Consider the following 27,445-nt stretch of genomic DNA (forward strand, 5'->3'; position numbering starts at 1 on the left):
AGAATAATTTCCTCTGGTGGATCTAGGGTACATCAGTCCCAAATGCACCCTCAGAATAATTTCCTCTGGTGGACCTAGGGTACATCAGTCCCAAATGAGCCCTCAGAATCAATTCCTCTGGTGGACCTAGGGTACATTAGTCCCAAATGAGCCCTTAGAATCATTTCCTCTGGTGGACCTAGGGTACATCAGTCCCAAATGCACCCTCAGAATCATTTCCTCTGGTGGACCTAGGGTAAATCAGTCCGAAACTGTAACAAAAGTTAATAACCAAACATATAGTTACCTGGCAAAAAAAGATGCAGCCACTGAAGTTCCTGTGGACGCTTCACTAGCAACATATGTAGTATGTGTAGCAGGAAAGCTGTATATGGAAGGCTTATCAGCATTGTAGCGGTTCAGTGCTGCCTCGGTGAGACCTTCCCTGCCAGTCTCTGTCATCAGCTGAGAGATCTGCAAACAGAAAAATGTAGGGTTATAAAATCAAAACCTAAATTCCTTGTTCAAAAATTACAAGTAGATATTTCTAGAGATGCATAAAATCTGCTATTGATATTATATTGATTACAAAATATGCCATATGCAAAAAGCTGTAATTTTTCACTATGAACCAACTGAAAATGACCAATCATACTCATAATCTCGACCATTTTTGTGTTGCCATTTAGTCTTAAAAAGAGGACCCATCACCACCCTCACCTTATCTGCTTTATTCTAAAAATGTTTAAGTCAAGAAAAAAAGAAAACATTCTCTAAATATACTTTTTTTTTTTATCTAGGAGGATAGCAGTTTTCACAATACAAAATGATAGGGTCCAGGTGTTAATAGGTCTTCTTTAAGGGCTCATGCACACAAAAGTATTTTTGGTCTGCATCAGATCCACAATTTTTGCAGTACCTGTGTTTTGCGGACTGCAAAAAGGCAACGGTCGTGTGCATAAGCTCTAAAGGGTTTCGTCAGGATTGGAAAAAAAAAGATCTACTTTGTTTCCAGAAACAGTGCCGCTCATGGCTGTATCTAATATTGCGGCTCAGTCCTGTTCACACAAATGTGGCTGAGCAGCAGCAGAATAGACAATACATGCACACACAATGCGCCATTTCCTGTAATCCTGAACAACTTCTTCAACCTCTTCTAAAACAGTTGATTTTCTGTTTTTGCAATTTCATTTTTCACTCCTTGCTTTCCCAGAGCCATAACCTTTTTATTTTTCTCTTCACATACACAATTGAGGGCTTGTTTTTTTTCTGTACAAGTTGTACTTTGTAATGGCAGCATTTTTTTATTTCATACAACATAATGGGAAGCTGGAAAAAACACAATTACGCCACAGCTTTATGGGTTTTGTTTCTATGGCACTCCCCATACGGTAAAACTGACCCATGACCTGCATTCTCCAGGTCATTGTGATTATGGAAACACCACATTAAAATTTTCATGGCCCTATCTTTACCCCAATAACTTTTTTTATAGTTATGTCCAAAGAGCTGTGTGAGGGCTCACTATTTGTAGCCAGATCTGTAATTTTTACTTCTAGGCCCGAAAGCACAGTGCTTCTGGGATTTGTGCCCTCAGATGTGATCATGGCATCTGAGGGGTTAAATGCTTGTGATAGGCATTAGCACCGATTGCAGACATCAGCCTCGAGTGTCTGCTGTATGAAACAGCAGAAACCTGGTGGCTATGGTGCTCGCGAGCAAGTGCTTTAAAGACCCGACTTCTGCCGTACTATTACAGGGGCAGTTGGGAAGGGGTTAAGCACATTTTTTTTTACTATATTCAGAGGTGGGGACTATTTTCTTTATTTTAAAGGGGACAGGTCAGGCTAAGTCATCATTATCACATTGGTGGGTGTTTAAGTCTCAGCACCTCTGCCGATCGGCTGTTTCAGGGAGCCGCCCCGCTCACCGGAGCTCTGATGAACGCGGCCGGCTACCAGCAGCTTTCCAAGCACAACGCCGTACATTGTATAGTGGCTGTTCATAGTACTGCAGCTCAGTCCCACTGACTTGGGGATGAGCTGCAAATAGGCCATGTGACCAACGTACAGTGACATCACATGGCCGAGGAAGATGCTGTGACACTCACGGGCTGCAAGCCTCTTTTAACAGCTGATCTGATATTGATGATCAATCTAGAGGATAGGCCATTACTCTCATCGTACTGATGATAATCTGCCTGAGTAAAGGTGCCACAGATTACCCGATGAATGAGCAAAACGCTCGTTGAGGGTAATAGATGGTTGGTGCGGTCACCTATATCATCGTTTGCCAGCAGCAGATCATGATGTCTAAACAGCACTCTGAAGCCAGCAATCAATGATTCTGTATGGGGATGAGCGATGGCATTAGCGATCACTGCTCCTCTTCATACAGTAGGGAGGGGATCGCTGAATGCACGCTTCCTCCTGACAGTTCCTTGCTACATCGGGCCATGCAAAGGGGTCTTTAATTAACATTTGGCTGAACCAGAAGATGGCTCATTTATTTTGATTAAAAGATTTCTTCTCGCAGACCACGCAATGAGGTACCAACTGCACCACAACTGGAGCTACCATCCACCATTCCTTAGCTCCACACTTATCTATTGGTTACAGTGCCTACTGAATTGCATATATGTAAGTTCATGGATATATCCTAGATGTCTCTCTGCTAATTTACATGTCTTGTGTTTGGCTTTCATCAGATTAACTGCAGCCGAGAGCCAATGAAGTGATGTCACTGGAAAGAATATCTATCCCAAACGCGAAATCCATCATTGAAGATTAATGAGTTACAGCAGATGCTCCATATCAGATTACCTCTATTGACAACTTGACCACCTAGTGATTAAAATGTAATTACCTTCAGGACCAGCGGAATGGCTGGTGTGGTCGTGTGTACAGTGAGACTTGATAAATATGGTTATCTGCTTTCAGCGTTATTGGCATAAGCACAATGTGTTTCTTTCCTTTAGTGATACAGTTGGAGACTAAACCCTTTAAACCTTTTTAGATGAAAAAGTGGAATGTATCAGTCTGGTAGGAGATGAGTCTTGAAACAATAATGACTTGATTATTAGAGTCATTGCGCTCTTCTCTTTCTCTTGAGATTATAGCTGCAGCTGCTTGATCCTGCTAGCAATTCAGTATCTGCCTGATATAAAATACTGGTGACTCCTGCTGGATGGCAGGGCCTACCATTGGTGCTTATCGGTTCATTTCAGCATTGTGAGTAGATGTAGATGGAATTCAACATTTCTGCAAGTGTGATGTATCTCCTTACATCTTATATTAAAAAGAAAAACAAGAAAAAGGCTAAATATCTTCTGCCAGGAGTGGGCATACCCTATGTGCAACCTGTGCAGCTGCGCAGGCGCCTAATTTGTAAGGCTAGTTTCACACTAGCATTGTGAGATCCGGCAGGCTGTTCCAGCAGCCACAGCGTTCCCGTTAAACTGTAATGGGGACCAGCGGAGATCCGGCAAATATGCTGAGAATCAGCAGGACAAAAACTGCTGCACGCAGGGGACGGGAACACTGTAGCTTCTGGCAATGTCAGATGCCTGCCGGATCTCACAATGCTAGTATGAAGCTAGCCTAAGGAGACCACTACCATCCTAAAAGCTTCTTCCAACTGTTTCTCAGATTCCATGTAAAGGACTGAATTCATGATCTTCATAGTAACCAGTAGAGATATAAGAGGGGTCTCTATAATGCTGTATTTGTCCTCCAATGTATCCGGCTTGATGTCACTGGATCTTTCCATACAGATAAATGCTTAGGGTATGTTCAGACATGCTAGATACGCTGTGGCATTGTATATGGAAAATCTGCAGCATATTACAGCACGAGAAAAGTGGATACGATTTTTAGCTGAAGTCCACAGTGTAAGTGGACGGGTAAAGCAGATTTGTAATACCCAGCATGTCAATTTATGCTGCAGGATTTCGCCCTTTGCAAACCATAGGGTGAATTTCACAGCAAAATTCAGCTAAACGGAGCAGCAGTGTGCATTCGGTGGATGGACACTTGCCAGACATTTGTCGCCTATCCTGTGGATACGTGTTTGTCATGGGACAACTGCTTTAAGTCTCTATTCATACTGGCATCATAGCTACCATTATACAATCACCTAAAGAATTATTAGGAACACCTGTTCTATTTCTCATTAATGCAATTATCTAGTCAACCAATCACATGGCAGTTGCTTCAATGCATGTAGGGTTGTGGTCCTGGTCAAGACAATCTCCTGAACTCCAAACTGAATGTCAGAATGGGAAAGAAAGGTGATTTAAGCAATTTTGAGCGTGGCATGGTTGTTGGTGCCAGACGGGCCGGTCTGAGTATTTCACAATCTGCTCAGTTACTGGGATTTTCACGCACAACCATTTCTAGGGTTTACAAAGAATGGTGTGAAAAGGGAAAAACATCCAGTATGCGGCAGTCCTGTGGGCGAAAATGCCTTGTGGATGCTAGAGGTCAGAGGAGAATGGGCCGACTGATTCAAGCTGATAGAAGAGAAACTTTGACTGAAATAACCACTCGTTACAACCGAGGTATGCAGCAAAGCATTTGTGAAGCCATAACACGCACAACCTTGAGGCGGATGGGCTACAACAGCAGAAGACCCCACCGGGTACCACTCATCTCCACTACAAATAGGAAAAAGAGGCTACAATTTGCACGAGCTCACCAAAATTGGACTGTTGAAGACTGGAAAAATGTTTCCTGGTCTGATGAGTCTCGATTTCTGTTGAGACATTCAAATGGTAGAGTCCGAGTTTGGCGTAAACAGAATGAGAACATGTATCCATCCTCTGATGGCTACTTCCAGCAAGATAATGCACCATGTCACAAAGCTCGAATCATTTCAAATTGGTTTCTTGAACATGACAATGAGATCACTGTTCTAAAATGGCCCCCACAGTCACCAGATCTCAACCCAATAGAGCATCTTTGGGATGTGGTGGAACGGGAGCTTCGTGCCCTGGATGTGCATCCCTCAAATCTCCATCAACTGCAAGATGCTATCCTATCAATATGGGCCAACATTTCTAAAGAATGCTATCAGCACCTTGTTGAATCAATGCCACGTAGAATTAAGGCAGTTCTGAAGGCAAAAGGGGGTCCAACACCGTATTAGTATGGTGTTCCTAATAATTCTTTAGGTGAGTGTATATTGACATGTGTGATGGTGCAGTTAAAGGAAATCTGTCACGTTGAACATGGTGTCTGAGCTGCAGGCAGCATGTTATAGAGCAGGTGAAGCACATCTGGGAAAAGATTCAATATGACTAAGGGCTCATTCAGGCGACCGTATCTGTTTTTGGCCCTATTGAAATGAATGGGTCAGTTCCCGAAAATTGCGGAATGGATGCAAATATACAGTATGGTCATCTGAATGAGCCTATATATATATATATATATATATATATATATTTATATTGTATATTCATTTTAATTCCTGCTCATTCTGGGCTTTGAAGTCAAGGAGGTGGTCCTATCAATGAATGACAGTCTTCCCTATCTGACAGAATATACAGAGACAGCTGTCAATCACTGATAGGACCGCCTACTTAACGTCAAAGTCCGGAATGAGCAAGAATTTAAATGCTTAAAATACAGGTTGTTCTGAAAAATTTCCCATAAAAGTATGTATTACTCTGCCTGTAGCTTATATTGCATTTTCACAGTGACAGGTTCCCTTTAAGATCAGCCATGTTCCATATGAATGATTCATTATGATTGAAATTGTTACCCACAGACTAATAATACATACACTGATTGTGAAAAGCAACAAGAACCTGAGAAAAGAATGAATGCAAGTGCGTACGTAGCCCAACTAGAGTTACACTTCTGTCTATTTTTAGAATTTTATTCTACTTCCTATTCAGTCTTTTTCACTATCTCTTCTTCCTATCTTCCTTCCCGGGAGGCAGCAGTGTGAAGTGAACAAGTCTTGGTTGCTTTAAAATCACAAGCATTGATCTTACAGGTCAGTGACCTTCTTCTAGTGTTGTATAGAGAGAAACTACTGGGCTGTGTCCGCATGTGGGCCATGTAAAGGGCATTAATGATCCAGAAAACAATCTGCCCTAAAGGCATAGGAAAACACAAATCTGTTCATCAGATGCCCACACTGTGTAGGTCACATTTAACCCTCTTTATCTAGGCATATAGCAGCAATTACCACAAACAAGAATAGAAACTAGAACAGAATCCTCATAAACATTTGATTATGCTAAATATGTGTTTACTTTTTCTGTATGCCGTATAACTTTTGTAATATTAATTGTACAATTTAGAAAGCTCATTTTCATATATCCTATTAGGGAATTCAGAATCCTTTTTTTCTTGGCCAGCTGAGAGCTGCTACAAAGAGCATGTCTCACTCTAGAGGACGAGTCCTGTCCTGAATTACACCGATAACCCGTTGATTTGAATGATTACCCCATTGATGGTGTGGCACAGAAACAGAACACTTTCAAGTTGCTCTCCCAAACATTCTCTTTTTCTCTATAGCTACAGTGGGATGCGAAAGTTTGGGCAACCTTGTTAATCGTCATGATTTTCCTGTATAAATCGTTGGTTGTTACGATAAAAAATGTCAGTTAAATATATCATATAGGAGACACACACAGTGATATTTGAGAAGTGAAATGAAGTTTATTGGATTTACATAAAGTGTGCTATATTTGTTTTAAAAAAATTAGGCAGGTGCATAAATTTGGGCACCACAAAAAAGAAATGAAATCAATATTTTGTAGATCCTCCTTTTGCAGAAATGACAGCCTCTAAACGCTTCCTGTAGGTTCCAATGAGAGTCTGGATTCTGGTTGAAGGTATTTTGGACCATTCCTCTTTACAAAACATCTTTAGTTCATTCAGGTTTGATGGCTTCCGAGCATGGACAGCTCTCTTTAAGTCACACCACAGATTTTCAATTATATTCAGGTCTGGGGACTGAGATGGCCATTCCAGAACGTTGTACTTGCTCCTCTGCATAAATGCCTTAGTGGATTTTGAGCAGTGTTTAGGGTCGTTGTCTTGTTGAAAGATCCAGCCCTGGTGCAGCTTCAGCTTTGTCACTGATTCCTGGACATTGGTCTCCAGAATCTGCTGATACTGAGTGGAATCCATGCGTCCCTCAACTTTGACAAGATTCCCAGTCCCTGCACTGGCCACACAGCCCCACAGAATGATGGAACCACCACCATATTTTACTGTAGGTAGCAGGTGTTTTTCTTGGAATGCTGTGTTCTTTTTCCTCCATGCATAACGCCCCTTGTTATGGCCAAATAACTCAATTTTAGTTTCATCAGTCCACAGCACCTTATTCCAAAATGAAGCTGGCTTGTCCAAATGTGCTTTAGCCCACCTCAAGCGGCACTTTTTGTGCTGTGGGCGGTGAAAAGGCTTCCTCTGCATCACTCTCGCATACAGCATCTCCTTGTGTAAAGTGCGCCGAATGGTTGAACGATGCACAGTGACTCCATCTGCAGCAAGATGATGTTGTAGGTCTTTGGTGCTGCTCTGTGGGTTGACTCTGACTGTTCTCACCATTCGTCGCTTCTGTCTATCCGAGATTTTTCTTGGTCTGCCACTTCGAGCCTTAACTTCAACTGAGCCTGTGGTCTTCCATTTCCTCAATATGTTCCTAACTGTGGAAACAGACAGCTGAAATCTCTGAGACAGCTTTCTGTATCCTTCCCCTAAACCATGATGGTGAACAATCTTTGTCTTCAGGTCATTTGAGAGTTGTTTTGAGACCCCCATGTTGCTACTCTTCAGAGAAAATTAAAAGAGGAGGGAAACTTACAATTGACCCCTTAAATACTCTTCCTCATAATTGGATTCACCTGTGTATGTAGGTCAGGGGTCACTGAGCTTACCAAGCCAATTTGAGTTCCAATAATTAGTTCTAAAGGTTTTGGAATCAATAAAATGACAACAGTGCCCAAATTTATGCACCTGCCTAATTTTGTTTAAACAATTATAGCACACTTTCTGTAAATCCAATAAACTTCATTTCACTTCTCAAATATCACTATGTGTATCTCCTATATGATATATTTAACTGACATTTTTTATCGTAACAACCAACGATTTATACAGGAAAATCATGACGATTAACAAGGTTTCCCAAACTTTTGCAGCCCACTGTATATGCACGCAGTGCCAGTCAAAGGTTTGGACACACCTTTTCATTTCATGGTTTTTCAGTTTTTTTCCTACACTGTAAAATTCATATTGAAGACATTAAAACAATGAAGGAACACATATGGAACCAAGTAGTAAACAGAAAAGTGTTTAAAAAAACTATATATTTTATATTGCACACACTCTGCATTCTCTCAAGTCACTTAGAATGGCTTTCAATTAACAGATATGCTTCATTAAGAGTTACTGTGTGGCAACTGTTGCTTTCATAATGTGTTTGAGACCATCAGTTGTGTTGTACAAAGGTAGGATTGGTATACAATTCCATACAGTGTTTAGCCCTATTCTACTATTCTTCTAATCCAAATTATGGCAAGAACCACTCAACTAAGGTACTTTAAGGGTACTTTAACACTAGCGTTTTTCTTTTCCGGCACTGACTTCCCTCCTAGGGGCTCCATGCATTCTGAATAGAGAGCAATCCGTTCAGGATGCATCAGGATGTCTTTAGTTCAGGCTTTTTGACTGTTCAGGACGGAGATAATACCGCAGCATGCTACTGTTTTATCTCCGGCCAAAAATCCGCAACACTTGCCGGAAAGCCGGATTTTTTTTTCATAGGAATGTATTAATGCCGGATACGGCATTCAAAATACCGCAATGCGCAGACCGAAAAAAATGTGAAAAAATTAAATGCTGGATCCGTTTTTCTAGATGACACCGGAAAGACGGATCCGGCATTTCAATGCATTTGTAAGACGGATCAGGATCCTGATCAGTCTTACAAATGACTGTTGGCATACGTTTTGACGGATCCGGCAGGCAGTTCCGGCGACGGAACTGCCTACCGGATTCCCATGCCGCAAGTGTGAAAGTACCCTAAGACGGGAAGGTCAGTCAATCCTGAGTATTTTCAGAACTTCGAATGTTATCCTCAAGTGCAGTCATGAAAACCATTGAACACTAAGATGAAACTGGCTCTAGAAAAGAAGACTGCCCTAGAAAAGGAAGACCAAGAGTTACCTCTGCTGAGGATAAGTTCATTAGAATTAGTAGCCCCAGAAACAGAAAATTTAACAGCATCTCTAATTTGAACCTACATACATGTTTTACAGAGATCAAGTACCAAAACATCTCAACATCAACTGTTCAGAGAAGACTATGAGAATCAGACCTTTATGGTTGAATTGCTGCAAAGAAGCCACTACTGAGGAATGACAACAGGAACAGAATTTCTTGGGACAAAAAATACAAGGAATGGGCATTAGCCAGTGGAAATGTTCTCTTTGGTCTGAACAGTCAAAATTTGAGATCTTTGGTTCCAGCCACCATATCTTTGTGAGATGCAGAAAAGGTAAGCTGATGGTTTGAACATATGTTGTTCCCACTGTGAAGCATGTGATGGTGTGGGGGTGCTTTGCAGGTGACACTGTTGATTTATTCAAAATTCAAGGAAGACTTAACCATCAAATGGAGGCAACTTTGAAGAATCTAAAATATAAAACATACTGTATTGTGGTTTTTCTTTATTTTCATGACTATGAAAATTGTAGATTCACACTGATGGCATCAAAACTATGAATTAACACATGTGGAATTATATATATAACAAACAAGTGTGAAACAACTGAAAATATGTCATATTCTAGGTTCTTCAAAGTAGACACCTTTTGCTTTGATTACTGCTTTGCACACTCTTGGCATTCTCTTGATGAGCTTCAAGAGGTAGTCCCCTGAAATGGTTTTCACTTCTTAGGTGTGCCCTGTCAAGTTTAATAAGTGGGATTTATTGCCTTATAAATGGGGTTGGGACCATCAGTTGCGTTGAGGAGAAGTCAGGTGGATACACAGCTGATAGTCCTACTGAATAGACTGTTAGAATTTGTATTATGGCAAGAAAAAAGCAGCTAAGTAAAGAAAAACGAGCGGCCATCATTACTTTAAGAAATAAAGGTCAGTCAGTCAGCCGAAAAATTGGGAAAACTTTGAAAGTAAGGGCTATTTGACCATGAAGGAGAGTGATGGGGTGCTGCGCCAGATGACCTGGCCTCCACAGTCACCGGACCTGAAACCAATCGAGATGGTTTGGGGTGAGCTGGACCGCAGAGTGAAGGCAAAAGGGCCAACAAGTGCTAAGCATCTCTGGGAACTCCTTCAAGACTACCTCTTGAAGCTCATCAAGAGAATGCCAGGAGTGTGCAAAGCAGTAATCAAAGCAAAAGGTGGCTACTTTGAAGAACCTAGAATATGACATATTTTCAGTTGTTTCACACTTCTTTGTTATGTATATAATTCCACATGTGTTAATTCATAGTTTTGATGCCTTCATAGTCATGAAAATAAAGAAAACTCTTTGAATGAGAAGGTGTGTCCAAACTTTTGGTCTGTACTGTATATATATATATATATATATATATATATATATATATAGTAGCGGCTTAATACTGCTGCCTAAGCCTTCAAAACCCCCTGCAAACATTTTTTTTTGTTGTATATGAACAGAGAGGCAGCTTTTTTCAAAACCTCTAGTTTCTACATGGGCTTATTGTGAGCACAGCACCCCAATAGCATTCTGCTGCAAACACTGAGCAATTGCACATTTATTTTCAGTGCATTATATCTGTGTTTTAAAACTTGTTGCATTTCAGCAAAAGAGTTTTACGAAAAAGACATCATTTTTATATCCATGTTGTTGAAAGCATAGTTGAATAACATTTTACCACAAACACAGTATTTTTGTTTCGGATGCATTTCTGAATCAGACTGTGTGTTTCACAGACATTTTAGTCACATCTAAAAGGTCTCGTTGAAATTTCTTCATCTTTATAGATTTAATCTGTTTCTCCCAGTTCAGGAATGTTTCCTCCATTTCTTTTTTAAATGCCTCCAACTCTGAAGGGGTCAATTGATCTTCCATAACACTGATCTCCGATTCCAACTGTACCATGGTCTTCATATTCAATTCGATGATTAGTTGCATCAAATTCAATGAACATGAGCCACATACTCCTTCCCATTTCCTGCAAAATTCTTCATCCTCTCTACCATAAGAAGAAAAGGTTTGTACTGTGAGGCCTCTAGGAATAAGACCTTTTGCAATATGTTTCTCTAAAGTTGCTTTATTCCACCACATTTTCATTCTCCTATGTAGCATATTTTTAAGCTTTGCTTTAAGCTCCCTGGTGTTCCTCTGAATTGGATCATCACCCGCCTCAGCACCTCTTACAAATACTGCCTCCACCTGGGTTGACCAGGAAAATTCACTTGACCAAAAATCCATACTCTCCACCGGAGATATGGCTTCAATTCAGAGCTGGAGGGGGCTGGAAAACCCCAACGCACATTTCGCCTAGCTTCTTCTGGAATCAGAGATCACTGTTATGGAAGATCAATTGACTCAAAAATGTACCCCTTCAGAGTTGGAGGCGTTTAAAAAAAGAAATGGAGGAAACAGACATTTTAGTACAAAAATGTAATTGCTGAACCAGTGATATTAAATGTATAGTTCAAAGACATTTCCCACAAACACTAGACTCTTACATCTGTGTTAGCAGACACATTACTGCATCAGACCATATGTTTCATACACATTTTAGTACAAACTTCATTGTTGAACCAGTGATAGTACACGAATAGATCAAAGACATCACCTCCTGTCCCCAAAAACAGCAGGGCAGAGCGTTGCTTCCTCTCCCTCCTATTATATGTGTAAAGTGAAGCATTGCCATGCCATGTTAGAATTGATCGGCCTGAACATGAGAAGCTACACAGCCAATCACTTGATAAAGTGCATCAAGCAGCAAACATCCTGCTGGCTGTCTCTCTGTCAACTCCAACTGGGCAAGGTGGTCAGCGACAATGTGCATTTGGGGGAAATAACACATGCTACCTGCATGGCACACATAATCAATTTAGTCTTGCAACATTTTTTGAAAACGTACATTGGATTGTAGAGGGTGATGGCCATGTTCAGGAGACTGTCCTCACATTTCAGTAATTCTTATGTGGCAAGGAAAACCCTTCTGTACTTGCAGAGACAGTACGATCTGCCATTGCACCACTTGATCTGCGAAGCTCCAACTCACTGAAAATCCACCTCGCATATGCAAGAGCATCTGTATGAGCAGCATAAAGCTGTAAATAATTTTGTCATGCACCAGACCACCTCAGCAGGAGCAGGTAGCATGCATTGTTTTGAGGTCAAGCAGTGGCAACTCATCAGAGACACCTATCGTGTACTGCAGTATCAACAATTTCATAACCATGATATTTATCTTAAAGTAGATGCACACACTGAAGCAGCAAGGGGCGGTGGAAGAAGAACAGCTTACATATTTTACTGGCTGCCCTGTGGCTGTTGGGGACCCACACAAACAAAGTCCCAAGGAGGAGGAAATGGAGGATGAGAAGCTACCACTGGAGGAGGAGAAGCAAGAGGTGGAGGAGTCACTTGTGTAGGAGGACGAGACTGATGATGATGACAATGACTGATAAAAAAAATGGATGCATAACTTTACACATACAAACAATAGAGCTGAGAAATGGGGATCATTCTAAATTAAAGTGGTATTATACCTACTATAAATGGAAAAATGGAAGCTCTTTTGATAAAAATGTGCGCAAAGAGCTTACATTTTTCCATTTATAGTAGGTATACCACTTTAAATTAGAATGATCCCTATTTCTCAGCTCTATTGTTTGTATGTGTAAAGTTGTGCAGCCACATCAGCCAGTTCAACATCATAATGGAGCAATTTTTTCATGTGCCGCGCAAACAGCAACAGAGACGTACCACCTTAGCACCCAGGTTCAGTTGTACCTGGCCTTTCTCTGGTGCACACCGTGTTCACTGACCCCATGGACTTCTGGGTAAGCAGATAAGAACAGTAACCCGAACTAGCCCAGTATGTGCTCTTTGTTCTGTATTGTCCAGAAACCAGTGTCATTTCAGAGAGGGTTTTCAGCAGGGCAGTGGGGAATTGTGACATCTAAACGGACAAATTTGTCCTCTGCCAGTCTATGAACAGGACTTTTGCCAAAATGAATGAGGCATAGATCCGTGAGGATGTTCACACACGTCTGACTGAGGCCAATGAATAGATGTGCCCTGCTGAGGGTGCCCCATTATGCCACTGCTGCTATTTGCCTGCCTGCCTACCGTCATATTCTGTAGAGTATGGCTACTGCTGATGCCACCATCATGCCACTTTGCTGTCCGCCTGCCTACCATCATGTTCCAAACATGAGTCTGCTTCTGCTGCCATCACGCCGGAAGCAAATATACACCACAGAATAGGTGCATGGTTTGTACAAAGCGTGGAATTTGAAAATACACTAGATACTACTGTCTCCAGTGTCCATCAAATCCTGGCTTCTATATAAAAATTGCTTCAGAGAATATCACACATCAATAAAATAAAAATACGTAATTTTCCTGTTTTGCATTTCCTGAAATCATAATAAAAATATCTCTCTCTCACAAAGAAGAGTGGGGGAGTGGGTGGTTGGGGAGTCTACTTTCTCCATATTTTGATGTGCTGTTTATGTTTTGGAAGTTCAAAAATGCACTGTATAACATCACTACTGGCAGTATGGTGCCATAAAACCAGAATAATAGGCCTCCCAAATGCATAAAGCACTTCAGTCATTTCAGGTCTTGTGGTGAGCCCAGACAGAAGGTAAATTACACAAATTTCGTATTCTGAGGAAACATTTTTTCATGATTCTCAGTTTTTCCTTTAATATTTATTTAAATGCAATATACATTTTATAGTCAGAGCTGTAATTTTATTTAGTGATGCCTAAGGACCTTCTGTAAATGTACTATAGGCAATTAGCATCCATCCATACTAATACCCTTATACCCAACATGTTAACTACGGTATATGAAATCTAGAAATTTAGAAAAAAAATATCTTCTGCTTTTCTAAATTACATTCGATTAAACATAATTTTATCAAATTTAATGAAATATAATACGCAAAACCAATGTTATTGATTGAATTCTGCATGAAATGGTACTTGAGCAATATAATTATATGATTTTGGCAACCAATAGCTAACCATTATGAAAAAAAAAAAAAAACAAGTACTGCAATGTTACTAACATTAATTCTAATATTAATATCGCACATATAACACTACATTATCTTCTAGACACAGAAGGAATGCATTAAAACTGATCCTAATCCCAATGCATTTAGGCATGAAGGAAGGCAACCATGCATGCAATAAGCATATCATTATCTTGCCACACCTGGGAAATTATCTCTGACAGCACAAATGAAAGAAACAATTACATCAGAGTTATATTTCCACGCCATGAAGCATAGAAATGATTATATATACAGAAAGTAAAACATCACAATAGAATCTATTATTCAAAAAATTAGACAACAGATTACAATGGAACCGGTCAGCAGAATCATGGGCAGCAGGAAATACTGACAGGCTCCCTTATTACAAAGAACTGAATTTTACTCTGAAAAATGCTTGGATGTTTTAACAATATCATAATTCTAAAAAGAGCTGGGAAAACAAAAAAGTTTTCACTGGGCAGCTCCCCAATGAATTCTCTCCACCTGGAGATGGTGGTAGATGGTGAAGGCAAGCGACAGAATGGAATAGGTGGCTTCTATGGCTCCCTGGGCCTTTTTCTTGACTATTACTACTACTACTGTATTTTAGGTTTTGGGCCATGACTCCCTTTATAGACACAATCTATGGGTGCCTCATGTACATGACGATAAGATCCCAAAGTCCGTACAATCTCAGTAACTTTCATCAAATTTGTGTAAGTCAGGTCTTAGGATGCCTCCAGCCTTATTGGGGTTCTTTGGGCTAGAGTCCGTCTGATACATACGGTTCATAATATAGCAAAGACAGGAGGACCACATCTTGTTCATTCTCATTCAGTTTTCAGTGGGCATAATTCTGACTTATATCAGATATAAATACATCTTCAGGGGTTTTAGGCTGCTCCACTAAAGCATATTTTAGGAGAAACCATACAAATACTGTATGTCCTGAAAGCACCAGCAATAGGTTTCTTCCAATAACTATGCAATGCTATGCATTACATCAATACTAATCCTCACCTTTCTTTCATGCAAATCTTCATTTACATATTTGTGGCTTTGATGAACTCACCCCCCCTGGGCTCCCGAGCAAACTTAAAGTGGCTGGTGTTACCCATGCACTATCTGTCATTCCTAGCAAAGGGAAGCTAATCAATGCTAACGCTCTTCTGAATGAGCAATGTAGTCCTTGGTTTCTTCTTGGACTGGAATCACATTCATTTCCAAGCCACTTTACACTGTGCCGAAAGCTGTGGGGATTCATTCTGAGCTTCAACACTTCGGATATCCTGGAGGAGCTCCCAGATAAATGGTGTTTTCAAGTACAACATAAATATTCATATTAAGGAAAGGACATGTAATAAAGAAAACTGCCTGACTACACTTCTAACTAAATCTACCTCTGCTTTTCACATTATTCTAAACTTTTGTCTGATAACTCGTGCCTCTTCAATTTAGTATTAAAAATAGCTAAGCAGGCCACAAGAGATTCAATTACAAGAGGCCAATGTACCAGACTCCATCGCTTATTAATAATTAGCACCAGTTACTGGTAAGGAACATTCATACTATTTATATAGCAGAAATTTCTCTGACTGACCTTTAAAATGCATATCACTGATGAAGTAACTTGGGTGAAATGGTTCTTAAATTATACATACCCAACCATATTAATAGTGTAATTGATTTATTATTCAGCTTATTCCCTTCCAATTTCAGTTACAAGATACATTCTGTTACTACCAAGAGACGCTGGAGGCTCGGATGTATAAAACATTGTAAGTATATTAAAAATACAACAAAGTAAAAAATAAGTTTAGCTAATTAATCATTAGAGTAAGCTGTAACTTCCAGGAGTTTTCCCACTGGTGGAAGTGATGTCGTACTGTTAGGATATAGCATCACTTCCTCAGATGGCTGGCCGACTGCAAGATCCCCCACCAATCCTCACAATGAACGGGTTGCAATGCTAATCAAAGAGAAAATATCACCACTTTATACGTCGTGGCAGTAGGCTCTTAACCATAACTCGACATATAAAAAGTGTTGGGTTACATTGTGATCTGCCGGTGGCCCATGGTGCTCTGGTTGGCGACCACTGCCCAATCAATTGTCATCTTTTTACTCCTCAAACTGACAAAATAACAAGGTGACTTATGTGGTTAAGTTTTGATGCCTCCATGTAGTAGGTATTCAGTAATATATGTCAAAGCACTGTCATAATGGAGCAGGATAATCAATACCCACCAATGCTCTGCCAGTCTGTTTTCTGCCAATAATGTAGGCTGTTAGAAAATATCCATTGTCTGCTGATGTGCTACAGGGATACATAGAGGATTAGATTTCCCTTCTCTATTATCAGAAAGTAAGCAATTAGGGCAGTAAACAAATGTTAGATAACAGTTGTAAATCCCATAAAGGCCATCTGTCAGCAGATTGGTACCTATGAAACTGGCTGACCTGTTACATGAGCACTTGGCAGCTGAAGGCATCTGTGTTGGTCCCATGTTCATATGTGCCCGCATTGCTGTAAAAAGTGATATTTTAATATATACAAATGAGCCTCTAGGAGCAACGGGGGCATTGCCATTATACCTAGAGGCTCTGCTCTCTCTGCAATTGCCATGCCCTCTCCACCAGGGCCAGGCAGTGAAAATATCATGACGCCTGGCCCTGTCATTCAAAGTGGAGGGGTTAGGGTAGTTGCAGAGAGAGAAGAGGCTCTAGGTTTAACGGCAATGCCCCCGTTGCTCCCAGAGGCTAATTTGCATTAATATAATTTTTCTCAGCAATGTGAGCACATATGACCCAGGACTAATGTCTACAATCATTCGATAACACTGATAACGGATATTTAACCCTTCAGAGGGAGTGGACATATGCGACCACGGCATCTGAAGGCTAAAAACCCGGAAGCACCTCTGCTTCCGGGCCTGAAACGGCTACCCCTAGCGGCAACTGGGGAAGCCGTTCATTTCCTGCCGCAGCCCAGGTCCATCTGAATGATCCAAGGCTGCAATTCTCATAGACTCCAATGTTAACACATTGGAGTTTATGGCAGAAGTGATATTAGGATTACATGCTCAAATTCCCGAGATGAAATATATACACAAAAAATAAAAACTCAAATCACCTCCTTTTCCTAAAATGAATATAAAAATAAACAATGAAAAAAATAAATACATATCATAGGCATCGCCATGTCCAAAAAAACGCCTGTACTATAAAAATATCTATCCTATATGGTAAACGACTTAATGGACAAAAACATCAAATTGGCCAATTTGACATTGTTTCATTTATTTACCTCCCCAAGAAAATGGAATAAAAAGTGATTAAGAAGTCATACATTTATTAGTGCCACTGCAAAGTACACCTTGTCATTGCCTTGTTACGCATAACATGCACCTCTTAAGCAATATTCTGGAACATTCTATGCCTATCCTAGTGTGGGCACTAAGGGAATAAATAGTCTCTGCATATCACTAACAGTAAGTGCTAAATAAAACATATTTTGAACTCACTACCCTGTCTCTTTGTGAGACACCATCTTGGGCATTGGCACGCAAAGATAGTTTACCAAGATCCCCCCCTTATCTGTGACCTCCACTGTTCCATGCCCCTTTAACAGAGACCTCCACAGCACCTGTCCCTTTAACAGTGACTGCCACAGTACCCCGTTCCCTTAACAGTGACCACCACAGTGACCTGCTGACTTAACAGTGACCTCCACAGAGACTGTCCCTTTAATAGTGGCCCCTGACCCCTTAACAGTGACCTCCACAGTGCCGCCCCTTTGACAGTGACCTCCACAGCGGTCTGCCCCCTTAACAGTAACATCCACAATGAACGCCCCTTTAACAGTGACCTCCACAATACCTGCCCCTTTAATAGTGTCCCCTGCCCCCTTAAAGGGCTTCTGTCACCCCACTAAAGTGATTTTTTTTTTGGGGGCTAGTTAAATTAGTTATATAGCGATATATGAAAATATAATTGTGTTCCTTACTTTGATCCAGCAGTTTATTCAAAAAACGAAGTTTTATCATATGCAAATTCGGTCTCTACCAGCAAGTAGGGCGTCTACTTGCTGGTAGCTGCTGCAGAAATCCGCCCCCTCCTCTTGTTGATTGATAGGGCCAGCCGGGATCTCCTCCTCCGGCCAGCCCTGTCGGCGTTTCAAAAATCGCGCGCCTGTGTTGAATCGGCGCAGGCGCTCTGAGATGAGGAGGCTCGTCTCCTCAGAACTCCCTCAGTGCGCCTGCGCCGATGACGTCTTCTATTTCGGTGATGTCATCGGCGCAGGCGCACTGAGGGAGTTCTGAGGAGACGAGCCTCCTCATCTCAGAGCGCCTGCGCCGATTCAACACAGGCGCGCGATTTTTAAAACGCCGACAGGGCTGGCCGGAGGAGGAGATCCCGGCTGGCCCTGTCAATCAACAAGAGGAGGGGGCGGATTTCTGCAGCAGCTACCAGCAAGTAGACGCCCTACTTGCTGGTAGAGACTGAATTTGCATATGATAAAACTTCGTTTTTTGAATAAACTGCTGGATCAAAGTAAGGAACACAATTATATTTTCATATATCGCTATATAACTAATTTAACTAGCCCCAAAAAAAAAAATCACTTTAGTGGGGTGACAGAAGCCCTTTAACAGTGACCTCCCCTTTAAGACTAGGGCTACATGACGACGTGTCATGCAACATTTTGTTGTACCAATGTCGCGCACCAATTTTTATAATGATAGGCTATGGTGTCGCACTGCGACATGCGATATGCTGCAACTGCGACACGACAGTCGCAAAAAATCCATCCAAGATGGATGCATGTAGCAGCAGTGTAGTTGTGCCCTATGTGTCGTGCGAATTATTGTTGTTGTGTAGCCCTAGCCTAAAGATGACCTACAGCAGTGAAGAAAAATGGCTGGCTTGTTATGGAAACCTGGAGTAAAACTGTGTGTATGTGGAGACTAAGGGCCTGCAAGCTTTTATTGGCTCTTAAGGGTCATGTGACCATGTGTATGACAGTTGGGATACGAAGAGAAAGACTTGCAGGCTTGTATTGGCTAATGCAGGTCATTTTTGGGGAATATCTCAGGAACGGTAAGTCCTAGAGACCCGAGACCAAGTCTAAAACCTTCCCGGACACCTGTTTGCCAAATTTGGTGAAGATCGGTCCAGTCATTTGGTCGCGCATAAAGAACAGACAGACAGAAAGTAATTTATATATATATATATATATATATATATATGAGATTTGTGCTTATACTCATCATCATTCATTCTATCTGTTCTTCTATGATATCCTCACTGGCCTTTCTAATGATCTAGCATAAAAATAATTCATTTAAAATATATTATTGCAAGATGTGAACCATTATTGATTCATCATTATTGCTTTGACCTCAACAGATAAGTAGTTGATGTATGTAGAAAAATTTACCCAGTTTATGTTATCTATTAAGCTCTTACAAAAATCTGTTCTTTTGAAACCAATATAAGATGAACAGGAACGAATCAATATAAGAAAAGCCAAGTCAGGAAAAAAGAATAATTGGCCATTACACTGAACACAACAAATAAATAGGCATGAGTAAGCAAGTGGTTAACAAACCCCAACAAACAGTGTCTGTAAATCCCTGCATCTATTCCTGACTGACAAATAATAACATGGCTCAAGGATGTCATTGACAGGGGGAGATTTATTTCTGCTGCAACCCACATCTAACTCACCTGCAGGACTATTGGAGGACTACAATGAAACAGCAACGTACTGGAGAAACACATATACCAAGTCAATATTAAAGACTGGCACTTATACAAAATATGAAGTTTGGTCCAAATAATGATATAATCTTTACAGAAAAAGAACGAAGTCAACATACCGCTATCCACTATTACAAAAAAAAACTGAAAAAAAGATTTTATATTGACGGTAAATGTGGTATTGGACGTAGAGATAGAAATTACCCAGGAAAATCAGGACAAACATTGGGCCCCCACTTACTCTTCTAAAGCAGCATGACAGAAACTTCCTTTCCTTTATTCTGAAAGCAAAGTTTTGTGTCATAGTTCTAATTTAGTCTTGTTCACATTTCAATCAAAGACCATCAATTTGCATTACTTAGTGAGAAACACTGAAAAGACATCATTTGCACAACCCGTCACAGGTCTACCCGTCAGGCAATTAATCACGACATTATCCAATCAGAATCTACTTGCTTTGAAATGTAGTAAGTACCTGCTCATAGGCAGGTAATGAGATCATTGTGTGTATATATGAGGAAGTGCTGTCAGAGGGTGAATTATAATCCTGTATTCAATCACTTCTTTAGTAAATTCATGCTGAATATATTTATGTAAGAAATGAGGGGCTTTTAGAACTTGACGGCACAGTGTTTCCCACATCACTTTGCTAGTACAATAATTTGAGGTCATGCTGAATATCTATTCAAGCTGGCAGACATCTCTGGTGGCGGCTTATTTCCCGAAAGAACAAAAGGATTGGGTGTTGAACTTCATCAACTATCATGAGAGAGTCAGGTACTCTCCATACACATTGGGCTATTGGCCGATCCTGCCAAAAATAGGGGGCTGAGCTGACAACAGTAAGGCCGAGTTCACATCAGCGTTCAGCCTTTCCGTTCTCCTGCTTCGCACATAACTGAGCCGAATGGAGCCTACAGACCTCGTAGAGGGACACTTGGGAGGCATGCTTTTAGCACTTCGGCAAATCTGCAAACACAATTTCATGTAGTTGTTTTTACATATTGTGTCAATCAAATTAGCCAATTGTTATATCATATGTACAAAACAAACCCCAGGTGGACCATGTGGTCAGTGGACTGTGAGAACCTGGTATTAATGTTGGGTATCAGTCCTAAATGTCATGACATTTCATACCTCCAATATGAGCTGGGGACACCTATGCATCTGGCTAGAGGGAACCACAGTATATACTAAGAAAAATACATGTATAGCAGGAGCAACCAAGCATTGCCAACAATCCATGAATATATCTTTATCACCTTCCAAGCTTAGATATGACCTTGATACCAGGATTAAAAGAAAAAAATTGTGCACCTCTCTCCCATAAAATGTTGATTGTTGGTGCTGGTAAAAGACGAGAACATTTTGGAGTAATTTTACAAATGTAATAAATCAGAGCTAGTCCTCAACCATAAAATGAAGCGTTATGGTGGGAAAAATAAGTAAAAATAAGGACTGGATAAAAAATATATGCTTAGGAGGAGGAAGGAATTCTAAATCTATCCTAGTCTGTATATGGTGTGGCAATAGTTATTCAAGAAAGCAGCTAATAGTTGTACAGTCCTCACGATCTTTAGGACAAGAACAGTTCAGGTTGTATGTGGTTTCAGGGCAAATCAGCCAAGGATTAGCAGTAAAAAACATATATAACAGGTAAACTGTAAGTTAAGACATTTCCTTCCTGTCAAGGTTTAGAATTAGTTCTTTTCCTCAGGCAAAAAGGGAAAAAGTCATAGCGTGCTGAAATGTGTATCATTCACCACCCTGACATTAGACTTCTGCACATCAACTGGAGTCTACATTTTTGCCGACTATAAAGTGTTTATCTGGTTTATCTAGCATCACTGAGTGCTGACAAGAGTTATCACGTCATTTCTGCACATTTTATCTACCTTTCATTATCCAATCGTCACCTTTATTTTTGGAAGGATATAAATGTAGCACATTAAATAATTCAGAAGGCACCGAAATGCGTCAACATAAATTTTGCTGAGGTAAATGAAGCTTTTCCTTGACAAATATAGAATAAGAATCATTTATAGAGATGTAGAACATATACTTTGCTGTACCATTAAATGCTTTCTTGTGGAATGCTACAGATTGTGTCAATCTTAGTCTATTTTTTAACTATGTACTATAAGATCTTTCAACTGTGCAAAAGGGAGCACATATTAAATTTTGCTATGGGGTGTAATGAGATATGTGTACACTCCTGTTTATATCATAATTGTCACGCTCGTGTGTGGGAGGAAAACACCACAACGACATAGCAGGGAAAAGGGGATACCGGAATAAGGCCTGGAAACTAGGGAAGGAAAATGGACACCTTCCAGAGAAAACCCTAACTCCAGTCCTGACAGACTACTAGTATGAACAGGCCCAAAAGGTAGGCAAGTTCATACACCGGATACCTAGAATACTATCTCGTCCTATAGGACCCTGGAACTAATGTCAGGACCGAGTCTACCTGTTCCTCCAAAGGAATGGACGAACAGGAGTCTCCCTCAGGCCTAATGACAAACAACAGGGAAAGGCAACACACACATATATAAACAAAATACAAAAGGTAAAGGAAACACTTATCTTCAATGAAGCTTTGGTAGCACCAGGAACTCAGCCGAGAACCAAACACAGGCTAACCACAAGTCCAACAGAAGCTATAAACCGCACAGCATAGTGGGAGAAACAACAATACATAGAGAAGGTAAAATGACCACAATAGCCACACCTGGGGAAAGAAGGTGTGGCATGCACCAGAAACAACACAGACGTAATTTGATCCAAAAGGAAAACACGTCAGATTAAACCACGTGTTGCCAGTCTCACAGATCTCCTGCCACCTGTCGCAGGAACGTCTGTATGTCTCGGTACGTCCGTGACAGTAATTTAAACTGTTTTTCTGGAATGGTCACTGGATGCTTACTCTCTGTCGAGAACCTTTCCAATACACAATTTAAATAGAACTCACTTGGAAATCCTGGTATCCTGTAGTAATGATTACACATGACCACTGCAGACATTCACCGGATAGTGACAGGCTGCTGTAGTGATGTTCAGGTATTTGCAACAGAGACTTGTGGTAGCGCTGAAGTGACAGGGAATGTTCCATGTGAGTAGTACTTTTATCACATCCACTTTTTTATCCCATGTTTTAAATGTCCTAGACAGCCCCTTAAGGCTCCATTCACACGTCCGTGGTGTGTTGTGGACCCGCAAATTGCGGATCCGCAACACACCCGCCCGGCACCCCTATAGAAATGCCTATTCTTGTCCGCAAGCTGCGGACAAGAATAGGACATGTTCTATCTTTTGCGGAGCTGCGGACCTGAAGATCGGGCCGTGCTCCGCAAACGCGGATGCGGACAGCACACTGTGTGCTGTCCGCATCCATTCCGTCCCCATAGAAAATTAATGGGTCCGCACCCGTTCCGCAAAATTGCGGAACGAATGCGGACCCATTTGCGGACATGTGAATGGAACCTTAAAATGTTATAAAAAAAATGGCCTTCAATGGAAAACTCCAATGAAGTGTATTTCTCTATTATCGGCCACCTAGATATACGTGAACAGTTTACATGTGACACCTTGGTGACCACCATCCATGTACCTTTCAGTCTAATGAAGTGGATGCCACCCTAGTGGGACAGTAGATTCCTTTGTCTGCAAAGTTTTGTAAACAATATAGTACTACCCCCAGGTCTCTCCGTGTAATTGCTTCACGTGGAGACATTACTGTCCCCTTTCCTTACCTATTAACATGTAACTGATAACAGACAAAATGATGGGGAACATAGAGACTATTTCATATACAGATATACTATTTAAAGTGCAGACAAACTAGCAGCCAAATAAGACCCAAGTAGAAGTATGATATTCTCATAAATGGCACAGTAATTCTGCACTTTCCTCTCTTAGTCCATGTTAGCTATATGGTAATTTACATAACAATGCCAAGACATGGGAAAGTTTCCTAACCTTTGACAAAATGTACTTGAAATCTTCTTTGTTTTCACGCTAGAGTTACACAGAATACAAAGAAAGACGATGAAGGCAGACAAGGAGAATTCCTGAGGTATACAGAGTCAGCAACTCCTCTGTCAGTATGGCTGGGATGAATTTCTGAAGTGTCAAGTTCAATTCATCAAGGTCGGCTCAAGCTACATGAGGAGAGACAAGTAAAGTTGGGGCAGGCAGTGCGCACTCTGAGCAGATTGTTTTTTAGCTAGGATTTGTGAAATGCTCGGCTTTCTCTATGTTTCTCCGTACAGGTAGGAATTCCAAAAGTGATCCCCCCACCCATCAGACACACCATTTTAAATTTATTGTAGCTCTTGGGAGTGTTGAAATGGTTCTTAAACCAGAATTTTTTTTGTGCCAGTGGTGTAGATGAACCTACAATTCCCTCATTATAGGAGTCACTCCATAATAAGGGAATTCATAATAACCTAATATATAGGATGTCACCGCCAGCTCTCTGAGATGGTCTGGCAGACGTTCTTCTGTACCTCTTGCATGATGTTCTTTGTTTTAGTTTCACTTTGTCATCTCCTTTCCTTCTCCCAGCTGTCACCTATTCACACTAATTGCCTCCCTTTATATTCCCTCCCATACTGCCTCACTTTGCGGTTTATATTACTTCCTGGATTGAAGTGATCACTGCTGGAGACTTCTGTTACTGCTTGTTCAGATAAGTCCTTTCTTGTATTGTGTTTACTTACTGGCTTGATTCTAGGTGACCCTGACTCCCTCCGTATTAAGTGCAGGGAGCCGGTGGTTGTGTCCCCTCATTATTATAGGGTTTTCAGGTGTCACACAGTCTAGGTACGAGGGCATGCAATCGTCTACCTCTGAGACCTTTGTATGAGCTTAGCAGTCAGGGTGAGCTCTTAGGGTTTTCCAGGGGTCACCTTTATGCTCCTTAGTTTGGGATCAAGCCAGTCGGATGTTTATCCATAACTTCCAGCTATCTGCAATATCATCCGTGACATAGGAGCAGATTCTCCCTAAGTTTACCAAACTGAAGACACACATTGTATGTGCTGCAGATGAATCACATCTTTTCTTTTATTATGTACTTTATTAATTCCATAGCACACCTGTCCATTTCGGAAAGACGATAACATTATGTCCATCTGGACCAAATCTGTTCCCAATTCATTCTTATCATTACCCGTTTCCCCTCCTCTATTTTGCGGGGATTTATTGAACCCCAACATCTAACAATAATGAGTTGTGCTATTATTAACCCTCTTACCATATTTTACATTTTTTCATTTAGATAGATGACCTAATACTGCTACCTCTGAGGTTAATGGAAGTTCTGTTGCTGTTTTCTTTTCCATCTCCTCAAATCCATTATGCCAACAATCTTGGACTATGGGACATCTCCAGATCAGATGGAAAAAATCTGCATACTCCAGGTGGCACTTTGGGCATCTGTTGCCCCTTCTGTGATCAATTTTAAGTAATAATGCAGGGGTATAATACAGGCGATATAAAATATGAAATTGTATTAATCTAAGGTTATTTAAGACTGACGTTTTACCTTTTTATAAAAGTTCCACCATAGTTGTGCACTCCTTGGTCCCTCTCCTTTTTCTCGCTTTTAAAACTCATCATATTTCCCAACCCTTTTATCCTTTTTTTTAAAAATATATCTATGAAAGTGATACAGCTCTATTTTTTTCTCATAACAGTAATCAATAAATTTGTAGTCTTTTATAAAAAATAAAGATTTATCCTTAGTGCCATCAATAACAATCAGACCTTAAAGGGGTTATCCAATTTCTCCCCCCCCCCCACACATGTGCTGGGCCCCTCACCGGTAATATACTTACCCCGTTCCCCGTCCCCGCACCACCACTGCTTCTCCTTCTCCCTGCACACGGATGAAAACATCCTGTGTCGGGGGGAGCAGCCAATGGAAGGCGGGGATGAGGACGAGCCTCCCTAGCATCGTGGGTGACGCTACGGAGGCTTGTCCCTGTTGTGGCCTGCTACTGGCTGCCCCACCCCCGGATGTTTTGATCCACGTGACAGGCAGCAGCAGCGGCCATGCCGGTATCAGAAGCGACGCCGATGCCGGGGATCGAAGTACAATCTGTGTGAGGTGCTCAGGCATATGGGGAGGCATTATAGGTCTTGAATAACCCCTTTAAATAGATGAAGTACTAATTCAAAGACTGCATTACGTGTTTGCAGTGATGGCTGCATAGAAAAAGAGGCACATATTCATTTCCCAGCAAACTCTACCATGGTGATAACTACATAAAGGCTGCTGACAATCTGAATAAAACACCCAACTCCTGAAAAGTCGCCATCATTTGCTTTCTTCTCACTGGGATATGTGACTTAACCAGTTACAAGATTAGCTTACTGCTTTAACCTAACAAAACCAACTCTGCAAAACCTCCAGCCCCGACTCGACTTTATCCCAAGGGAAAATATTAATGTAATTATTCTTTTCATGAAGCATGAACAAAATGTCACACGGGATGTAATCAGGCTAAACTAATTAAAACCTAAAATGTAACGAAAAAGTCTCGAATTTAAAATGAGCTCCACTTCCCCCTCTTGATCCCTTTCAGAGTTTGGATAAAAATGGGATAACACATTTGAGACGTAATTAGCTAATTTACTGTGATACAAAAACCTGACTGATTCCGTGGCGAGGATGAGGTCAGCTGACGCCTTATGACTCGGTAGAGGCTGTATATCTAATTACCAGCTGTCCAAGCAACTCAACGTCCCATGCAAGAAAGACTTCTATGTCCATGAAACAGCTCATTCATAATTTTTTAGTCTTTCTCTTAATTTTGAAAGGAAAACTAAGAATAAAAAATTATTCTACAAACCTTAGAGGGGTTGTATCATCTCAGACTTTGATGGCAATTCACTAGGACCCAGATAGGTGTGGGTCCCACCGCTCAGAAAGGGCCCTCGAAAGTGAAGAGTGCACAGTGCATTGCTATGGGAATTCTGAAAACAGCTCACTTCAGGGGTCCCATTCTAGAGAAAGGTGTGGGTCCTCTGGCCTGTTGCTATCCTAGCAATATGCCGCCAATGTCTAAGATGAGACAACTCCTTTAAGTAGGGTCACTTCTCCTGATATGTGTATTTTAGTAACTACATGCATTCTCCATGTAATAACACTTCTGGAGCATCTATTCTTATATCTCTATGATGTACCATTCCTTTATTATTCCTACTAGAAGTTATGAATTAATTGCTAGTAGTCTGCAATGAAGGTCCAGCTGGGTGTTACTAGCTGGGGGAGTGTCCCTGCAAAGTCTGACACTGCCATGGTGAATGCAAGCAGTTACTAAATCAGACACGTCTGGAGAGGTTACAGGTCCGTACCCTTACTATGGTCACAGCTGTCTGTAGGTAATAAATGCACTTTCTGTAAAAGGTTATACACTTAAAGAGCCTCTCTCACCAGTTCTAACCTTGATACTGTAA

The 27,445-nt window shown here is 40.9% G+C and overlaps 1 protein-coding gene across 1 annotated transcript in view; it reads right to left on the reverse strand.

The window, feature by feature from the left end:
* Window positions 1-27,445, reverse strand: part of KIF26B (kinesin family member 26B) — a 390,270-nt gene that overhangs the window by 185,137 nt on the left and 177,688 nt on the right. The window contains exon 4 of the mRNA XM_040429447.1: window positions 287-453. Coding sequence (XP_040285381.1) covers window positions 287-453 — 167 coding nt within the window. The remainder of the gene's footprint in view (window positions 1-286; window positions 454-27,445) is intronic.

This window comes from Bufo bufo, chromosome 4, assembly GCF_905171765.1.
Source record: "Bufo bufo chromosome 4, aBufBuf1.1, whole genome shotgun sequence".
NCBI classification, from domain to species: Eukaryota; Metazoa; Chordata; class Amphibia; order Anura; family Bufonidae; genus Bufo; species Bufo bufo.